General features: G+C 34.3%; 1 protein-coding gene across 4 annotated transcripts in view; it reads left to right on the top strand.

The window, feature by feature from the left end:
• LOC125917104 (A disintegrin and metalloproteinase with thrombospondin motifs 6) overlaps positions 1-18541 on the top strand; it is a 208092-nt gene that overhangs the window by 16476 nt on the left and 173075 nt on the right. For all 4 annotated transcript variants that reach the window (XM_049623367.1, XM_049623366.1, XM_049623365.1 and 1 more), the window contains 4 exons: positions 1835-2003; positions 10804-11015; positions 11523-11606; positions 12106-12251. In XM_049623367.1, coding sequence (XP_049479324.1) covers positions 1835-2003; positions 10804-11015; positions 11523-11606; positions 12106-12251 — 611 coding nt within the window. The remainder of the gene's footprint in view (positions 1-1834; positions 2004-10803; positions 11016-11522; positions 11607-12105; positions 12252-18541) is intronic.

Here is an 18541-nt window from a genome sequence, read left to right as displayed (position 1 = left end):
GTAATTCATGCTCAGGTATTAGAGTTTGTTAATGGCATATTATGTTAGGCCTGTCAGTATTTGCACTTAATTTAGGGACTAATACACTTAAAGTAAAGCAAACAATGGTGAAAATAACATGAAGTACCTAATCCCTGTTTTTTTGTTTTTTGCATTCCTTAGCTCATTTCGCGTGGGTGCCTGCCAACTTCATCTATAAATTAGAGCAGCTCTGATTATGTCTTATCTTTCTTTCCAAGTATGTGGTACTTAACATGAATTTCCCTAAACACAATCATAGAGGTTTAGATTCAAAGGGACCTTAGAGATTATCTGGACCAGAGATTTCCAGCTTTTTTTTTTTTAAAACAGCAAAACCCTCTCCTCAAATGAAATGTTATGTGGAAACATACTATATAGATTAATAAAAGCACAGCCAATTGCTGAGCCCAGGAATCCAAGCCCTATAGGTCTCCCTTTGTTGTCTGGGGCAATCCCCTGAGGGCACTTTCCTGAAACCCTTAGGGCTCCCCAGAGTGCTGTTTTAAAACCACTAATTTACACCAACCCTTTCATTTTTCCAGCCGAGGAAATACACCCAGAGAGTTTGTGTTTTATCCAGTGTTACAGGATAAATTAGTTGGATTAAGAGCAGTCTTCACATGTGCCATGTTTAAGAAAACACTATTGGACCTTTATGGAAGGTCTTATTTCTAATGCAGATAACTTTTTCTATCTCGTTTCTTTTAATCAGCCAACTTTTATTTGGTGTTCATACTACATAGGGGATACTTTCTATGACTGTAACTGATATAAAGAATTATATCAGTGAGACACAACCCCTGCCTTCAAAAAGCAAGTAGTACATTTGGGAAGATAAAATATGCAGTAGAAATGTTATACCAAATTTAAATATAGCTTCAATACTTGAGATGTAGCAAGGAAGTGTGGAATTAATTATAAAGAATGATACCAATAATAAGCTTTTTTGGAGCTCAGAAGTGGGTGCTGATACTTCATTTGGACTAGAGAAAGTTTTAAAAAGGAGCTGTGGTTGAGCTCTGTACTTGGCTACATAAATAGGTGTAAGGAGTATGTCATATGAACAAGAGCAAAGCTTCTGTGAATTGCAGCTCCTACATTTATCTCTATATAATGCTGGGGAGGTTCTTAACCTCTGAGCCTGTTACTTGGTCTGCAAAATGGGGATATATCGGATGTGTATCAGTTAAGTACATATTAAGTGGTGTAACATAAACCTTAAAATGTCAGTAGTTTATCACAATAGAGATTAATTTTTCCCTTATATTGGTGTTTATGTTGGACAGCTTTCCATGAAGTCACTCAGTGACCCAGATTGCTTCTCTTTCAGTGTCTGCCTTCTGTGGGTAGTTTTTCAGAAAGAGTAGAGAATTCTCCTGGGGAAGGTTTTCACGGGCTGGGCTTAAAAGTGGTGTATAGTATCTGCCTGTTTTCCATTGGCCAAAACTTGAACGGAGCTATACCTGAACACAGAAGATGTGGTGCACAATTTGGAAAGGAAACAAGTTTTAGTGAACACAAAGAGGTCTCTGCTTCGTCAAAGAGTTTTGGGGAAGATTGGAGGAAATATATGTGTCATGTTTAGTACAAGGCATGGGGGCATGTAGAAGAATTTAAATGTCCTTTTCAAAGTATAGGTAAATTTATAGAAGGTACATATTGCTAGGTACAGATAATCCACTAAATTTCTATTAACATGCATTGTAACTTCTTTTTGGAGAGATATCAACTTATTTTTGACTCTTGTTAATAAATGATAATTAATATTTAAAATGATCCTTCCTGGTAAATTCTTTGTTTCTTTTTCTTTTAGCATGGTGTAATTGCCACAGAAGATGAAGAATATTTTATTGAACCATTAAAGAATACCACAGAGGATTCCAAACATTTTAGTTATGAAAATGGCCATCCTCATGTTATTTACAAAAAGTCTACCCTCCAGCAACGACATCTGTATGATCACTCTCATTGTGGGGTTTCAGGTGAGTGCGTGTGTGGTTTTTACAAAGTCTATTGTATTGTATTGCCACTCTCTTTCTTCTGACACTATGGTAAGTGAGGTTAATAATAAGTGTAAATAGGAATTTGGGCAATTGGAATGATAATGCCCAGAGTTCTTTTAAAAGATGTCACCTATCCAAATGCCATAGGATTTCACTCATATTTGGAATTCTCTCTTTCCATCTCTCTCTGCCCCTACCCCACTTGCACTCACACGCACTCTCTCTTGCTCTCTCTCTCTCTCTCTCAAATTAAATAAATAAACATTAAAAAAATAAATAAGTAAAATAGAAGAAATGTCTTAAAAGAAAAAAAAGAAACATACAGCAGGGACATTAGTGGTCAAAAAAGGCTTCATGGAGGAAGTGACTTCTTTTTTTTTAATTTTTTAAATTTACACCCAAATTAGTTAGCATAGGGTGCAACAATGATTTCAGGAATAGATTCCTTAATGCTCCTTACCCATTTAGCCCATCCCCCCTCCCATAACCCCTCCAGTAACCCTCTGTTCTCCATATTTAAGAGTTTCTTATGTTTTGTCCCCCTCCCTATTTTTATATTATTTTTGCTTCCCTTCCCTTGTGTTCATCTGTTCTGTGTTTTAAAGTCCTCATATGAGTGAAGTCATATGATATTTGTCTTGGACTAATTTCACTTAGCATAAGGGAAATTGCATCCATGTAGTTGCAAATGGCAAGATTTCATTCGTTTTGATTGCTGAGCAATACTCCATTGTATATATATACCACATCTTCTTTATCCATTCATCCATCAATGGACATTTGGGCTCTTTCCATATTTTGGCTATTGTTGATAGTGCTGCTATAAACATTGGGGTGCATGTGTCCCTTCCAAACAGCATACCTGTATCCCTTGGGTAAATAACTAGTAGTGCAATTGCTGGGTTGTAGGGCAGTTCTATTTTTAATTTTGGGGGGAACCTCCATACTATTTTCCAGAGTGGCTGCACCAGTTTGCATTCCCACCAGCAGTGCAAAAGAGATCCTCTTTCTCCGCATTCTCGCCAACATCTGTTGTTGCCTGAGTGGTTAATGTTAGCCATTCTGACAGGTGTGAGGTGGTATCTCATTGTGTTTTTGATTTGTATTTCCCTGATGATGAGTGATGTTGAGCATTTTTTCATGTGTCAGTTGGCCATCTAGATGTCTCCTTTGGAGAAGTGTCTATTCATGTCTTTTGCCCATTTCTTCCCTGGATTATTTGTTTTTAGGGTGTTGAGTTTGATAAGTTCTTTACAGATTTTGGATACTAACACTTTATCTGCTGTGTCATTTGCAAATATCTTCCCCCATTCCATCAGTTGCCTTTTATTTTTGCTGATTGTTTCCTTCGCTGTGCAGAAGCTTTTTATGTTGATGAGGTCCAAGTAGTTCATTTTTGCTTTTGTTTCCCTTGCCTCTGGAGACTTGTTGAGTAAAAAGTTGCTGTGGCTGAGGTCAAAGAGGTTTTTGCCTGCTTTCTCCTTGAGGATTCTGATGGCTTCCTGTCTTACATTTCATCTATTTTGAGTTTATTTTTGTGTGTGGTATAAGAAAGTGGTCCAGGTTCATTCTTCTGCATGTCGCTGTCCAGTTTTCCCAGCACCACTTGCTGAATAGACTGTCTTTATTCCATTGGATATTCTTTCCTGCTTTGTCAAAGATTAGTTGGCCATACGTTTGTGGGTCCACTTCTGGGTTCTCTATTCTTTTCCATTGATATGAGTGCCTGTTTTTGTGCCAGGAAGTTAATTCTAATCTGGGGCCTGAGGGATAAAGAAGGTAGCTGTGCACAAGTGGAAGAAATGTGGGTAAAGTGTTCCACATAGAGGAAATAGCATTTACAAAGTTTCTGAACCAAAAGAGAGAATGTCACATTGCAGTCATTACCAGTTCCTATAACAGGATACATATTAGAATGTGGGCTGCAGGGATAGGAGTGAATTTCACACTGGGTGAGAAGTGGCAGTGAGAGATGAAACTGAAGTGACAAGGAGGACCCAGACACAAAGGGCTTGTAAACCATGTTAAGGAGTTTGTTTATCTTAAGTGTGCTGGAAACCCATTGAAAGGTGTTAAGCAATAGGAATCACATGATCAGATTTGGGTGTTAGAAATATTCTCCTGGCAGTCCTATAGAGACTGAATAAGAGAAGAGCAAGACTAGAGGTAAGGAGTTAGGAGGCTCTTTAGTCTAAAGATTAGAAAACTTACAAAATAGAGGATATTTGGGCTTGGCATGATAGAAAGAATATGGTTTACTCTAGCTTTGGACAAACTACCCAGCCTGTCTGAGTACTTCTTTCAGCACACATTAATCACTCACATGTAATTTTGCTATCATTGTGATTGAGATGACTGTTTCTAGCATTTAAAGAACTTTTGTATTAAAAAAAAAGATTAGGAGTGCCTGGCTGGCTCAGTCAGTGGAGCGTGCAACTCTTGATTTCAGGGTTGTGAGTTCAAGCCCCATGCTGGGTGTAGAGATTACTTAAAATCTTAAAAAAAAAAAAAAAAAAAAGAAGATTAGATTTGTTCTGTGTAGTTCTAGTAGCTGAAACCAGAGGCAGAGTATTGCAGAAGCAGGTTTTAGCTTAATACAAAGAAAAGTTCACCAACAAATGATTTTAGGAAAAAATGGTATAGGTTCAACAAGTAGATTTATAGAAAATAGAATGGGTTATCTTATGAATTAGTGGATGCATCACTCTTTAGTTTATATCCATATGCTTCTTGGGCTCCTTCTGCTTCAAATATAAGTGCTCTTTGGAGTTCTTTCTTCAGCTGACTGTTCTCTTTTTGCATATTCTTTTCATGAGTAATCTCTGGAAGGTCCTTCTTGATGAAGAATAATTGGTACTAGAAAAAGGTGACTTAAAGTGAATCCACTTAAGACATGAAATAAAATTTCATAGGAAACAGTGAAAGAAAATTCATTGAGTAATGAAACTAAATATTATGGAAATAGTTTAGTTTTTCTTAAATTTAGCAAAATTTAGGCTATAATTACAACTATATGTAAATTCTTGAAAAACTAGGATTAAAATATTTAGTTGTTTATTGTGAAACAATTTTCTCATCACTTTTGCTGTAACATGACATCCTTCATGATCTTAAAGATCACTTTTTGCAAAAATACTTAATGATTTCATAATATTCTGAAAAATATCTCTTGACCCTTAGATATTCAAGTTATCCTCTTTTGAAGTGCCTGTCTTATTATTCACTGGCCTTACTGGGGCAGATCCTTCTTTTTCTAAGGTTTAAGCACGAGTCAAATAGTGCAGCAAATCCACTCTTAGTGCCATCATAAAATTCTGCCCTTTTTGGGGAAGATTTTCTTTTTCCACAGTCTCTCCCCCTAGATTACTGTGCTATTAGTGGAAAATAAAGCAGGTCAATGATATATTCTTGAGTAACTAAAAAATCTTGAGTGGATTACTGTGACTATTTCCTAACTTTTAATCTATTCACCAGTCATTTCTGTTACCTTTAACACCAGTCCATTTAGTTCAGACCCCTGTTATCTCTTGCCTATACCACTATAATGACTTTCTAACTGGTCTTCCTGTCTTCAGGTTTGTTGTTCTGTCTTTAGTGTGTTTTCTCTTTAAATCTAGTTTAATTACACACCTTCAAACACTTCACTGGCTTCCCATGAGTGGAAAACATTATAGTAGTTCCATAGGAATATCACTAGAAAAGGTATTTTGTGTTTAATGAGTTTGAGATAGGTCTGGTTAAGAACTACTGATCTTGGGGTGCCTGGGTGGCTCAGTCAGTTAAGTGGCCAACTTTGGCTCAGGTCATGATCTCACAGCTCATGAGTTCGAGTCCCGCATCGGGCTCTGTGCTGACAGCTTGGAGCCTGGAGCTTTCTTTGGATTCTTTGATTTTGTCTCTTCCCCTACCCTACTTGTGCTGTCTCTCTCTCTCTCTCTCTTTCAAAAATAAATAAACATTAAAAAAAATATTTTAAAAAGAAAAAAAAGAACTACTGATATTAATTCTGATACTATTATGAATTCTGAATTATGACAGCATAATTCAAATGACATGTGCATTTATGGGGGTTAATTGCCAATTAACTGGTTATTGGGAACTCAATTTTATATCAAAATATAAGTTGGAAAAACCATTTTGAAAGTGGGTATATTTATCTCCTATTCAGATATAAACTTTCCCATTCTAATTAGATTATGCTATTAATTTTTAAAAAATTATGAAAAATACCTGTTTTTTGTAGAAAATTTAGTAAGTATGTGATAAAAAGAAAAACAAGGAAGTGAAAGTTGCTCCTTTACCATTACCCAGGTATAACTGAATGCTCCTATTATCCATTGTTACAGATATTATTGTGTCTCTGTACCTGCATGATTTACTTATGTATTTATTAGATAAATATTCATTTAGCATGTATGTGTCAGGCTAGATATTGGATATGCAGCAATAAATAAAACAGGAAAAGTTTCTGCTCCCATGAAGCTTGTATTCTAGTAAAGAGAGACAGTTAACTAAAAAATCAACCAAGGAAACAAATACATAGCCAAGTACCAAGAAGTAATAGTGCTTTTAGTGAAAAATAAAGCAGGTCATTGCATTAATTGTGAATGACTGTATGCATTTAAACATATTTTGAGATTGATGAAAAATATAAGATCTTATATCAGGTGGCAAAGAGATCCATGTGTTTGGTTTTGGGGAAAAGTTATTTATTGTATATGTTTATGGAGGAATATTTTCTTTAACATTCTATATTCTATGCAAAATTAAATTGAGCAAAGCATATGTAATGAGTGTCATTTGAATATCTACAAATCTTTGTTATGAAATAAAATTAAGTCAATTGCATATCCTATATTAGACTAAAAAAGATATTAGTACAGATGATTAAACTTAACATTAAACAATTGACAATTACAGAATGTAGATACTGGTTTGTAATGATCTAATCATGCTGGATTGATTTAATTTTTAAAATGAAACCAGAGGAGTGCTGAGGCCTAGGGGCACTTGTACACCAATGTTTACAGCAGCACTTTCAATAATAGCCAAATTATGGAAACAGCCTAAATGTCCATCAACTGACAAATGGATAAAGAAGATGTGCTGGCCTTGTAGAATCGGCTTGGGATTCTCTCTCTCTCCCTCTCTCTCTGTGGCCCTGTCCCATTTGCACATGCTCTCTATCAAAATAAATAAATAAACTTTAAAAAAAAAAGAATGTCCATTAAAGACATTATATATACATTTATCTGATGGAGTGATAAGCAAACAATGTAAGTCTGAAATTTATGAAAATGATGATAACAGTAGCTACCTTATACTGAATGCTATTTAATGAGAAACACCGTTGCTGTGTTTATTTTGCCCAATAATGTCTAATTCTTTTCATAGTACTTGAAATAAATATAAGGTGAAATTGGATGGATCAGAGAAGTGAAAATGACAAAATAATGGAAATTAAATCCTATATTTAGACATTTAGGCTGTCCATCCAGAGAAAGGGAAAACAAGGCATGATTTGAATACATGAGTGGTTTTAGGATCATGGAAGACTGAGCAAAAGAAATTGGAATTATGTTAATGCAGAAAGGATTTTGACCATTTCAGCACAATATTACTATAAACTCAGTGGCTTAAGCAATATGTTTTTATTATCTCACAGTTTCTGTGGACCAGAAGTTGTACATGAATGAATTATCAACTTAGCCTTAGCCAGGACCGGGTTCTCATCTGGTCTTGACTGGGGAGGAATTACCACGTTTATTGGCAGCATTCAGTTCCTTGCTACTATAAGACTGAAAACTTTAGTTTGGGGCTGGTTGTCTGCTAGAGGCTGTCTGTAGTTCCTCGCCATGTATAGTTCTCTAACTTGATTGCTTGCTTCCTCTAAGCCAGCAAGGGAAGGACTCTAGGAAGAAAAATGCTACAGTATTATGTAACATAATTATGTACTCGTTGATATATAATCATATACATCGCATTATCTTTGCTGTATTATACTGTTTAGAAGCAAGTCACAGGTCCCATCCACACTAAAGGGGAAGAGATCACACAAAGTGTAAACAATAAGAAGTCTTGGTGACCACCTTAAGAGTCTTTCTAGAATAGGGGAATACTTATTGGTTATCTGGAAGTTATACTTTTTTTTCATGTTTGTTTATTAATTTGGGGGGAGAGAGAGAAAGCGAGCATGTGTGTGATTGGGGGAAGGGCAGAGAGAGAGGAGAGAGAGAGAGAATTCTAAGAGGCTCTGTGCCATCAGCATGGAGCCCAATGCAGGGCTCGAACTCACTGTGAGTAAGATCATGACCTGAGCCAAAATCAGGAGTCAGAAACTTAACTGACTGAGCCACCCAGGTACCCCTGGAAGTTATACTTTTAATGTTTATTTCTTTTGGAGAGAGAGAGATACAGAATGTAAGCTGGGGAAGGTCAGAGAGAGAGGGAGACACAAAATCTGAAGCGGGCTCCAGGCTCTGAGCTGTTAGCACAGAGCCCAATGCAGGGCTCGAACTCATGAACGTTGAGATCACGACCTGAGCCAAAGTCAGACGCTTAACCAACTGAGCCACCCAGGTGCCCCCTGGAAGTTATACTTTTGAAATAAGAAATACCATGTCTCTGCCTCTCTGGACCTTTAGGAATAAAAATACTTAATTTATATGAGTTTCAAAAATATTTTACTGATACTTTTCATAGTCATTTCCATCTCTTACTGCTTAAAACTTATATCAAAGTAATTTCTAAAAGGCAAAGGGTAAAGAAATTAGAAAAATAATAGAGAATACTGCCAATTTCTGTCAAGCATATTATATAAATTAATCTGATTTTCCTCACTAAGTTTGTCAATAAGTAGAGGTTAGAAAGACTTCTTATTCAACATACAGATATGAAAGTGAAGTATGCAGAGGACCTGTACCTTTTCAAGTTTATTAAATAAGGATGAATATAAATCAGTCACGTGTTTACAGATGCCATCGTACTAAAAGGTTGCCTGTGTACTGAAGGACCAAATGTCTAGAAAATGAAGGATTAAACTGTAATCCACAGTAAAATGTAGTTTAAAGCAAGTTATGCTGGAACCATAATCTTGCAACACTCATTCTAACACCGTTTACCTCTACGTTTTAGAAGAGGAAAACTTTGGGTTCTCTGTCAGTATAAATACTTGTACACCGCAAAATTAAATAAAAAAAAAAATTCAGTCTTTTCGAATTGAGATTTCTAGGTATGCCTGTATGGCTCAGTTAATTTAAGCAACCGACTCTTTATTTCGGCTCAGGTCGTGATCTTGTGGTTCATGAAGTCAAGCCCTGAGTGGGGCTCTGCACTGACAATATGGAGCCTGCTTATGATTCTTTCTTTCTCTCTCGCTGCCCCTCCCTCAATTATGCTCCCTTCCCGTCTCTCAAAATAAATACATAAACCTTAAAAAAGTATTGAGATTTATAGGGCAGAATTCCTCTAATTAAGAGAGTTTAAACGTCAAAAAAATATATATTTAAAAAAAAAAAAAAAGAAAGGGGTGCCTGGGTGGCTCAGTCAGTTAAGTGTCTGATTTCGGCTCAGGTCATGATCTCACAGTTGGTGAGTTCAAGCCTCGCATTGGGCTCTGTGCTGACAGCTCAGAGCCTGGAGCCTGCTTTGGATTCTTTGTCTCCCTCTCTGTCTGCTCCTGTCCTGCTCACACTCTGTCTCTGTCTTTCAAAAAGTGAATAAATGTTTTAAAAAAAATATTTAAAAAAGAAAGTTTAATAAAAGCATCCTACTTTAAAATAAATACTGTGAAGGAATAGGATTTTGTGGGGAGCCTGACTGGCTCTGTTGGTAGAACATGTGACTCTTGATCTTGGGGTGGTGAGTTCAAGCCCCACATTGGGTGTAGAGATTACTTAAAGGCATTGGGGCACCTGGGTGGCTCAGTCGTTTGAGCGGCCGACTTCCATTCAGGTCATGATCTTGCAGTCTGGTCCATGAGTTCGAGCCCACGTTGGGCTCCATGCTGACAGCTCAGAGCCTGGAGCCTGCTTTGGATTCTGTGTATCCCCCTCTCTCTGCCCCTCCACTACTCATGCTCTGTATACTCTGTCTGTCAAAAATAAATAAATGTTAAAAAAAAATTTTTTAAAGGGAATAGATTTTTGCAGTGTTAATGTTCTTCATCAGAACTATTTTAGAGGGGCTGCTGGGTGGCTCAGTCAGTTGAGCATATGACTTTGGCCTAGGTCCTGATATCACTGTTCCTGAGTTCAAGCCCCATGTTGGGCTCTGTGCTGACAGCTCAGAGCCTGGAGCCTGTTTCAGATTCTGTGTCTCCCTATCTCTCTGCCCCTCCCTCACTTGTGCCGTCTCTTTCTCTCAAAAAGAAAAAAAAAAAGAAAAAGTATTTGAGAGTGTTTAGAAAGTTAATGCTCTAGTTGTTTTTAGAAAAAAAAAACTGTATAAAGTACATACTCTATATTTAAAAGTATTATCACATAATCACTGAAATAATATGAAATGATTATTTAAAAAAATTTTATTATGTAATTCATTGGGCTTGTTTTGTTTTTATGAGCAGCTATATGTTATTCATGTTTATTTTTTCAGATAAAATGATTGTTTTGATACTTGTAAAAAGTTTAGTTTTCTCACTGCCACATTTCCTCATCCCTTCTCCTCACTATGAAAAGTCTTACTGCTTTAGATAGTTTATGAGAAGCATGTCTATATGAAAGATCTAAAAATAAGTAAGTTTAATTAGTGAACCTATCTGAATTAATTATTTTTATTGTAGACCTCATAAGAAGTGGCAAACCTTGGTGGCTGAATGACACATCTACTTTTCCTTCTTCACTACCAATTAATGGCACGCATATCCGCCACAGACAGAAGAGATCAGTAAGCATTGAGCGGTTTGTGGAGACATTGGTAGTGGCAGACAAAATGATGGTGGGCTACCATGGCCGCAAAGACATTGAACATTACATTTTGAGTGTGATGAATATTGTAAGTTTGATGCCTCTATATAATATTTTAACTTAATAATGTGTGGTTTTGACTAAGGTCATGGATTTTTAATGTGAATTAATGATTTTAAAAATTTACTTGTCTGAAATGAGAAAAAAATGATATACTAATGTTTCAATTCCATAAGAAATAAATGTAAAGGTGACTTTATTGTTCATTTTCAGATAATATGACAGTTTGAATGGGTCGTACTAAATCTTGTTTAAGAGGTTTTATTTGACTTGGAACATCAGCTCACCCTCTTAATTACTATTTGTAGTTCAGTTTTAGGAGAAAATGTTTCTTGAGGTAGATTTGTATAACAAATCTTTTATGGAGGCATCTTGGGGGTAGAGTTCTAAGTGGTATGAGATCAAATAATACCTTTTTATATACACAGTGGTTAAATTTATGAACAATTATTTTACCATTCTTTAAAAAAATATTAAACAATCACCCTATGATTTTTGTCTGACTTTGTGTCTTTTCTTATTTTCTGGAGGTCAGGTTGCCAAACTTTACCGTGATTCCAGCCTAGGAAACGTTGTGAATATTATAGTGGCCCGGTTAATTGTTCTTACAGAAGATCAGGTAAGAATGAGTTAGTTTAGAAACCTAAAACTCTTAACAGACAAGCTATAGAATTATGTATTACAAAATAAAATATCTTATTATTGGAAGTTCTAGGAAGTTCTAGTTGAATATGATTTTCACTCCTAAGCATTTAATATTTTAAGCAAATTTTAAATAGTTTATAAGAATATACCTCTTATGTCATGTTAGAACTATATAAATGTATATTAGCTATGTGTTTCAGTAGAAAGATGAGTATTGGCATGGCAGATCTTACAATAGTGGTTTTGGTTGCTGATGATCACATATATTCACATTATCATTAAAGCTGACACTAGAAAGAATGTTCAATAGTACACTAAACTCTAGGTCAGATATTACAGAAATAAAAATTGGCAAGAGATTATTCCTAGAAACCACTGCTTCTAATTATAGTCCCACTTTAGTCTTCAGAAGTTTTAACAACTGACCTTAGTAATTTGTTTGGAACATTTCTGGTATGCATGTTGTATTGCAGCCAAACTTGGAGATAAACCACCATGCAGACAAGTCCCTCGATAGCTTCTGTAAATGGCAGAAATCCATTCTCTCCCACCAAAGTGATGGAAACACCATTCCAGAAAATGGGATTGCCCACCACGATAATGCTGTTCTTATTACTAGGTATGGCTTGTTGCAAATATTTTACCTCTGATTGTTGTGTTTAATACTTTAACTATATTTGGTTCTATCTAAAGCCTCATTCAGGTAATAAGTATGTTGAAAACAAAATGTTAATTTGTTATTCACCAGTGATACAATATATTACCCTATTATTGTGTTTGCATCAAATGAATCAGATAAGAAAAAAGAACAGATTTAGAGTTGACTTAGAAATTTAATAAACATCTTTCCTTCTACTGATATCTATTCATAAAGCTTAACTGGAAGCTCATATATGTTTTATTAATTGAAATGCATAGTAAAACAAAGGTTAAACAGTATGAGAAGATTAAATTTTAAAAACAAAAATGAGTCATCACTCTTTTTATAAAATATATTATAAAATATAATGTTATAAAATATATTAATTATTCTTACCTCTAAATTATTAAAAGTGAGGACATCAACAGTTGTATAATTTACTTAGATGAATTTTTTTATATTAAATATAATTTATTGTCAGATTGGTTTCCGTACAACACCTAGTGCTCATCCCAACAGTTGCCCTCCTCAATGCCCTGGATGAATATTTATTTAATTAAAAACATTTTAATTATGGTATAAAGAAGCAGATATATTACATTATATGTTGAATAGCTTGTTTCTCAGCAAAATTGTTATTTGATGATAAACCAATGAATTTTTATATTTCTTTCCAAGTTTAGAAAACTGTGTTCAGATCCTTTTATTCCTTACTCTCCAATAAGAACTCTGTGAAGTAGATATCATGATTATTTTTCCCATGTGAATAATGAGGAAACTAGTTCAAAATACTTAAATAGCTCAAGATCACTCATTTAGCAATATCAAGTTCAGGGCTCAACCCCTGGTGATCCTATCTTCTTTGATTGTACGGTGATTATACTATACTTTGATTATAGCTTTCTTAGTTTGTTTATACCCTAATTACGACTGGTGAGAAGCATGCTTAAATCATTTTAAGATGAACATGTCTTTTGACCTGCTATCAGTTTAAAAAAAAAAAAAAAGCAATAAACAAAATGGAAGCATTATTCTATCTTGGTGAAATGGAATTGCCTTTGTTATCTTGATCATTTCTTTTAATTCACAAGATAGTATTTAACATGTATTTCATCTGTAGTGTGCCCATTGACTCTACATTAAATTCTATGGAGGGAGTATAAAGTTATATGGCATCAGAATCTTGAGATCTCAGAAGATAATGTGAATTTAGCTTTTTAAAAAATATACCTGTTAACTAACTTGTAGATTTAAAGTTTCAGAGTTTATTTTTTTAACAATTACAATGACTTTAATTGACTTCATCTACCTGGCATCATAAGCCAGAAAATTTTGTTTATGACATGCTTGCTGAATAAAAACAACATTGTATGGGTTCTATATTCATATGTGTTGACATGTCAGTCTGATAAATTCTGCAATTCCTCGGAGTCTTGTGGTCTGGAATGATTCCCAAATATATTTGAGGAGTTAAAAATATACTAAGCATTGTGCAAATATAGAAACCTTTGTGTAAAAATATATATGGATATGATTAGTGTCAATGAAATTACTACAGGAAAATGTCTGTTATATATGGTTAACAAAATGATTATAGATATTTACATTGGCTTCTGTGTTTATATTTATAAAGCCTACCTCTCCCTAAAAGGCAATGCCTAGTGGGCTCCTGGTGCTTTACATTTTTGTTATTGTATGAGCATTCAATTTTTAACTTTTGCATCAGATGACAGTAGCTATACAAAGAGTGCACATTTATAAGTATTTGAGTAGTGAAATATGTCTGGGCAGTTAGCCATCCTTTCTTTGCACTGGCTACTACATTCAGCTGTCTGACTTGTTCCTCTGAATTGACCCACATATTTTTCTGATCCTCTGCAGAGCTCTTCCTTGTTTCCATAAGCCACTTTGAGTGCCTTTTTGATGCCTGAGGTTTGAACATGAAACTTTTGTTTTAAACTTGTCTCCTAATGGTCACCCTAGCCCTAGAAGTGATCTCAGAATTTAATAGGACAGTACTTTGAAGAGTTCATATCTCATATCATTTTAGATTGGTTATGTAGTGGAGCTTAGAAAAGTGTCTCTTTGAAGCAGCATAAAATGCCTTTTGAAATTGTTATAAAGTCCCAAAGTAACTTTTAGCTTATTTAAAAGTCTACTTACATAAAAGTCTAATTATCTTTGAATTATTAGGGCCATGCAGTGACATCTAAGTGTGATGAATATAATCTCTAATATTTAGAGTTTTTTATTGGATGTTTTACCATCCTTGATTCTTCCTTATATATTTTTGGTTTGTGAAATTCAATATATCTTTAAATCATACTGTTACTCTTAGTGAAAATTATTATAAGAATTTTTATAGATGGTTTATATTAACATTTTTCATTGTTTCATGTAACTCACTTATTAACATGTTCAGGGTTGTGACTTCACTATTTATAGATAAGATCTTGATTTATGTTTGCTTGAAATGTCAGCTCACTAGGGAGATGTATAATGTGTTTACTGAGAATTCCAGAGAAAAATTGATAGATAGGTTTATCTCCACTAGGACAAATTTTATCTTAGGGATTTAAATGTTTTAAGCAGAAAACCATTTGGAACTATAGTTACTTAGGTAATAATAGTTACTTTTGAAAAAAATATAAAAACCCAAAAACACTATCTCCTGTTTGCAAATAATATTTTTTTTTATTTGACAGAAATTTAAAGCAAACTGTATTCTACAAAGCTGTAAGACCACCATGACTAGACAGAAATCAATAAGTAAAATAAAAAATTTAAAATTCTGTTGTTTTATCTGGTATCAAAAATACTGCATTAACACCAAAGAGTATATTAAAAACTATTTATATATGCACATACATTTTAATTTTATATGTACTTGTTTATTTTTATACATGTTCATATCTATATAATGAACATTTGTTATATACTAGCTAGCTTTATCTAATCTTTTTTTAATATTTGAAGTATAATTGACAGACAACATTGTACATATTTAAGGTGTACAATATGACTTTGTGGACCTGGGTGTTCATATATCTCCCCAGATATGGAAAGTTCTCAGCCATTATTTCCTTGAATAAGTTTTTGCCCCTTTCTCTGTCTTTTCTTCTTGTACTCCCATATTGCTAATATTATTTCACATCATGATGTCCCATCATTTAGGTAGGATTTCTTCACTGCTTTTTGGCTTTTCTTCTTTTAGCGGGTAATATTAAATGACTTGTTCGCAAGTTCACAGTTTCTTTCTTCTGCTTGATCACATCTTCTATTGTTGCTCTCTGTTGCATTTTTTAAATTTCATTCATTTCATTCTTCAGCTTCAGAATTTGGTTCTTTTCTATATTTTGACCTTTCTTTTGAACCTATTATTTTATTCATATATTCTTTTCTGATATCATTGATATATATTCTTTTTTAGGTTGCTGAACTTTTTAAGAATAATTATTTTGAATTGTCAATTTGTAGATTTCCATTCCTTTGTAGTCACTTACTGGAAAATAATTGTATTCATTTGGTGGTGTCATATTTCCTTGATTTTCCATGTCTCTGTAGCTTTGTGTTGATGTCTGTGCATTTGATGGAAGAGTCACTCCTTCCAAATTTTGTGGAATGGTTTTAGTAGAGAAAGATTTTTATCTGTGGGTGGACATAAGGGTGCTGGCTGAGTTGAGTATGGTGTTTCTAGCTCTGGAGAAATTCCAGCAATGTAGTCTCTATACAGCTTTGTAAGCTGAGGTTAGCCTTGGTGAAGATTGCAGAGGTACTCAGTGGCCAAGGCTGCATTTGTCTGTAGCAGCAGTAAAGGCTACTAGGGACCACCTGATCTCTTTTTCTTTCATGAGGTATGTATATCACAATGGAGGATTTCTCTTGGAGCTGGGTCCAGCTTGCAAGTACCCATATCAGTGTTGGTAGCACTGGTGTCTAACATGTGGGGGGATTTGGTAACTTTTTAAAAATAATTGAATATGAAACGTATATAACTTGGTCAAGAAATGATTAGTATTTTTTACCTGAAACTCTACAAATAGAATTTAAAAAGATAAAATAGGACTGTATGTATACACTTAAAAAGTTATGCATGTTATAAAACCTTCACATTATTCTTATTAAACTTTGTATTGAGAAACTGTAAATTAATGGCTACTAAGGAATACATATCTACAATTTGACAGATTATTTAAAAAATATTTATATTTTTAAATGAAGCTAGGAAATTTCCACAAAATTTAAAGTCAAGACAATTTCTAAATTTATTTTGTGGGAAAAGCATTTAAGAAATCTATTTATACTCTGAAAATCAGTAGGAATGTAGTGACATAAAGTGTAGTATTTGCACCAATGTTGAGCAATTAATACAAACAGACAAATGGATAAATTTCCTGAATTTTTTCTATCAAATATTAGAATCATGTTTTCCATCTTTAAGATATTAGTATATAACAATATATATTTCAAATAGGAATTATAACCTAAATCATTTTTGGTAATGGATTTATTGAGATATAATTAATAGACCATAACTTTGCCCACTTAAATATATAACTCAGTGGCTTTTAGTATATGTGGAGGATTGTACAACCATCACCATAATTAATTTTAGTATGTTTCCTTCATTCCTGTAAGAAGTTATTCCCCATTCCTTATCCTCCCCATCCTAGCCCCAGGCTGAGGCAACCACTAATCTAATTTTAGTCTCTATAGCTTTGCCTATTCAGGACTTTTTGTATGAATGGAATTATACAATATGTAGTCTTTTGTGACTGGCTTTTACTTTGCATAGTGTTTTCAACGTTCATCTATGTTGTGGCCCATTCCAGGACTTTATTCTTTGACTAAATTCTTGAAAATTTAAGACCAAGATGCAGATCTTTTAAGAATGCCTCTATTAATAGGCTATTCTTTAATAATTATACTTCCTTTTCAGTTTTTCATTATTGAAATGCATAGGACACATAAATACATCTCATAATACAAATGCAAAAGTGCACACCAAGTCACATAATTCAGTCTTTAATTAAAATGAATGTATTTATCCTCTTAAGGGATCACGACTATTTGTTTAGTTGCTGCTGGATATTAAAGGGATTAGAATTTCCAAAGTCAACTAATGTTTTCAGATAAGAGATTGAAAATAGCTCTGAAAAATAGTTTCTTGCTGAAACTTGGTCTACAGTGTGTGGATTTAAACAAGTTTTCTTAATTTCTATAGAATGTATCTATCAGAATTACATATTGGCTTTAAGATTATATATTAAAACAGAGGAAAAGGAAATTAAATTTGGTGTATTAACACTTATTTGCTATTCATCTATGGATTTTTTTTAAGCCTTAAGGAAATGCCTGATGAATTTTTCATGGACTATCACTAAGTTTTTAAGAATTTGCGAGTTTAGGGCCACTTGGGTGGCTCCGTTGGTTGAGCCTCTGACTCTTGATGTTGACTCAGGTCATGATCTCATGGTTCATGGGTTCAAGCCCCCTGTTGGGTTCTGCACTGACAGCACAGAGTCTGCTTAGGATTATTTCTCTCTCTCTCTCTCTCTCTCTCTCTCTCTCTCTCTCTCAAAATAAAATAAATAAACATTAAAAGAAAAGAATTTGTGAGTTTATAGGCAGCAAAGGAATCTTGAATTCAATTTGTGGATGAATTGGTTTTGTTATTTGGACATTTTGAAACATATATTATTCTCTAACAACTTTGGTTCTTTCATTTTTAGTTATCCATACTGCCTATACCCTTCTTCTTTTTTCAGTTTCTGTTCATTTCATTCCTGGTTTGTTGATTCCTTACTCAAGTGTATTTATCTAGATTCAGTTTCCATTCCAATCAAGGATTATGATAGACTTGTGCAACTTTAAATTCCTGTGGAATCTGGGACACTTTTAAGAGTGAAAGAGAGTACCATTGGAAGGTATGCCTAGACAGTAGGCACAAACTAGGATCAGGTAAATCAAGATTATGGTCATCCCAGGCATTATCTATGTTTGCTTCTTAATAAAAAATGGATAAGAGAAGATAGTTTTCTCTCGCTGCCTAAGATTGACTAAATACATGCAATTTAATGAACTATCTTTGTACAAACCTTGACTAAAACTGAGGCTGATTTGCAATAGGAATCATTAGTTAAGTTAAAGAAGGGGTATATTATAATAAACACTTAACTCTAAAGAATAGTAAGTTGGGGCACCTCGGTGGCTCAGTCAGTTAAGCGTCCAACTTCGGCTCAGGTCATGATCTCACAGTTTGTGGGTTC

The sequence above is a fragment of the Panthera uncia genome, unplaced genomic scaffold (assembly GCF_023721935.1).
Source record: "Panthera uncia isolate 11264 unplaced genomic scaffold, Puncia_PCG_1.0 HiC_scaffold_149, whole genome shotgun sequence".
Lineage (NCBI taxonomy): Eukaryota > Metazoa > Chordata > Mammalia > Carnivora > Felidae > Panthera > Panthera uncia.
This window is presented reverse-complemented; position numbering and strand designations above follow the sequence as displayed.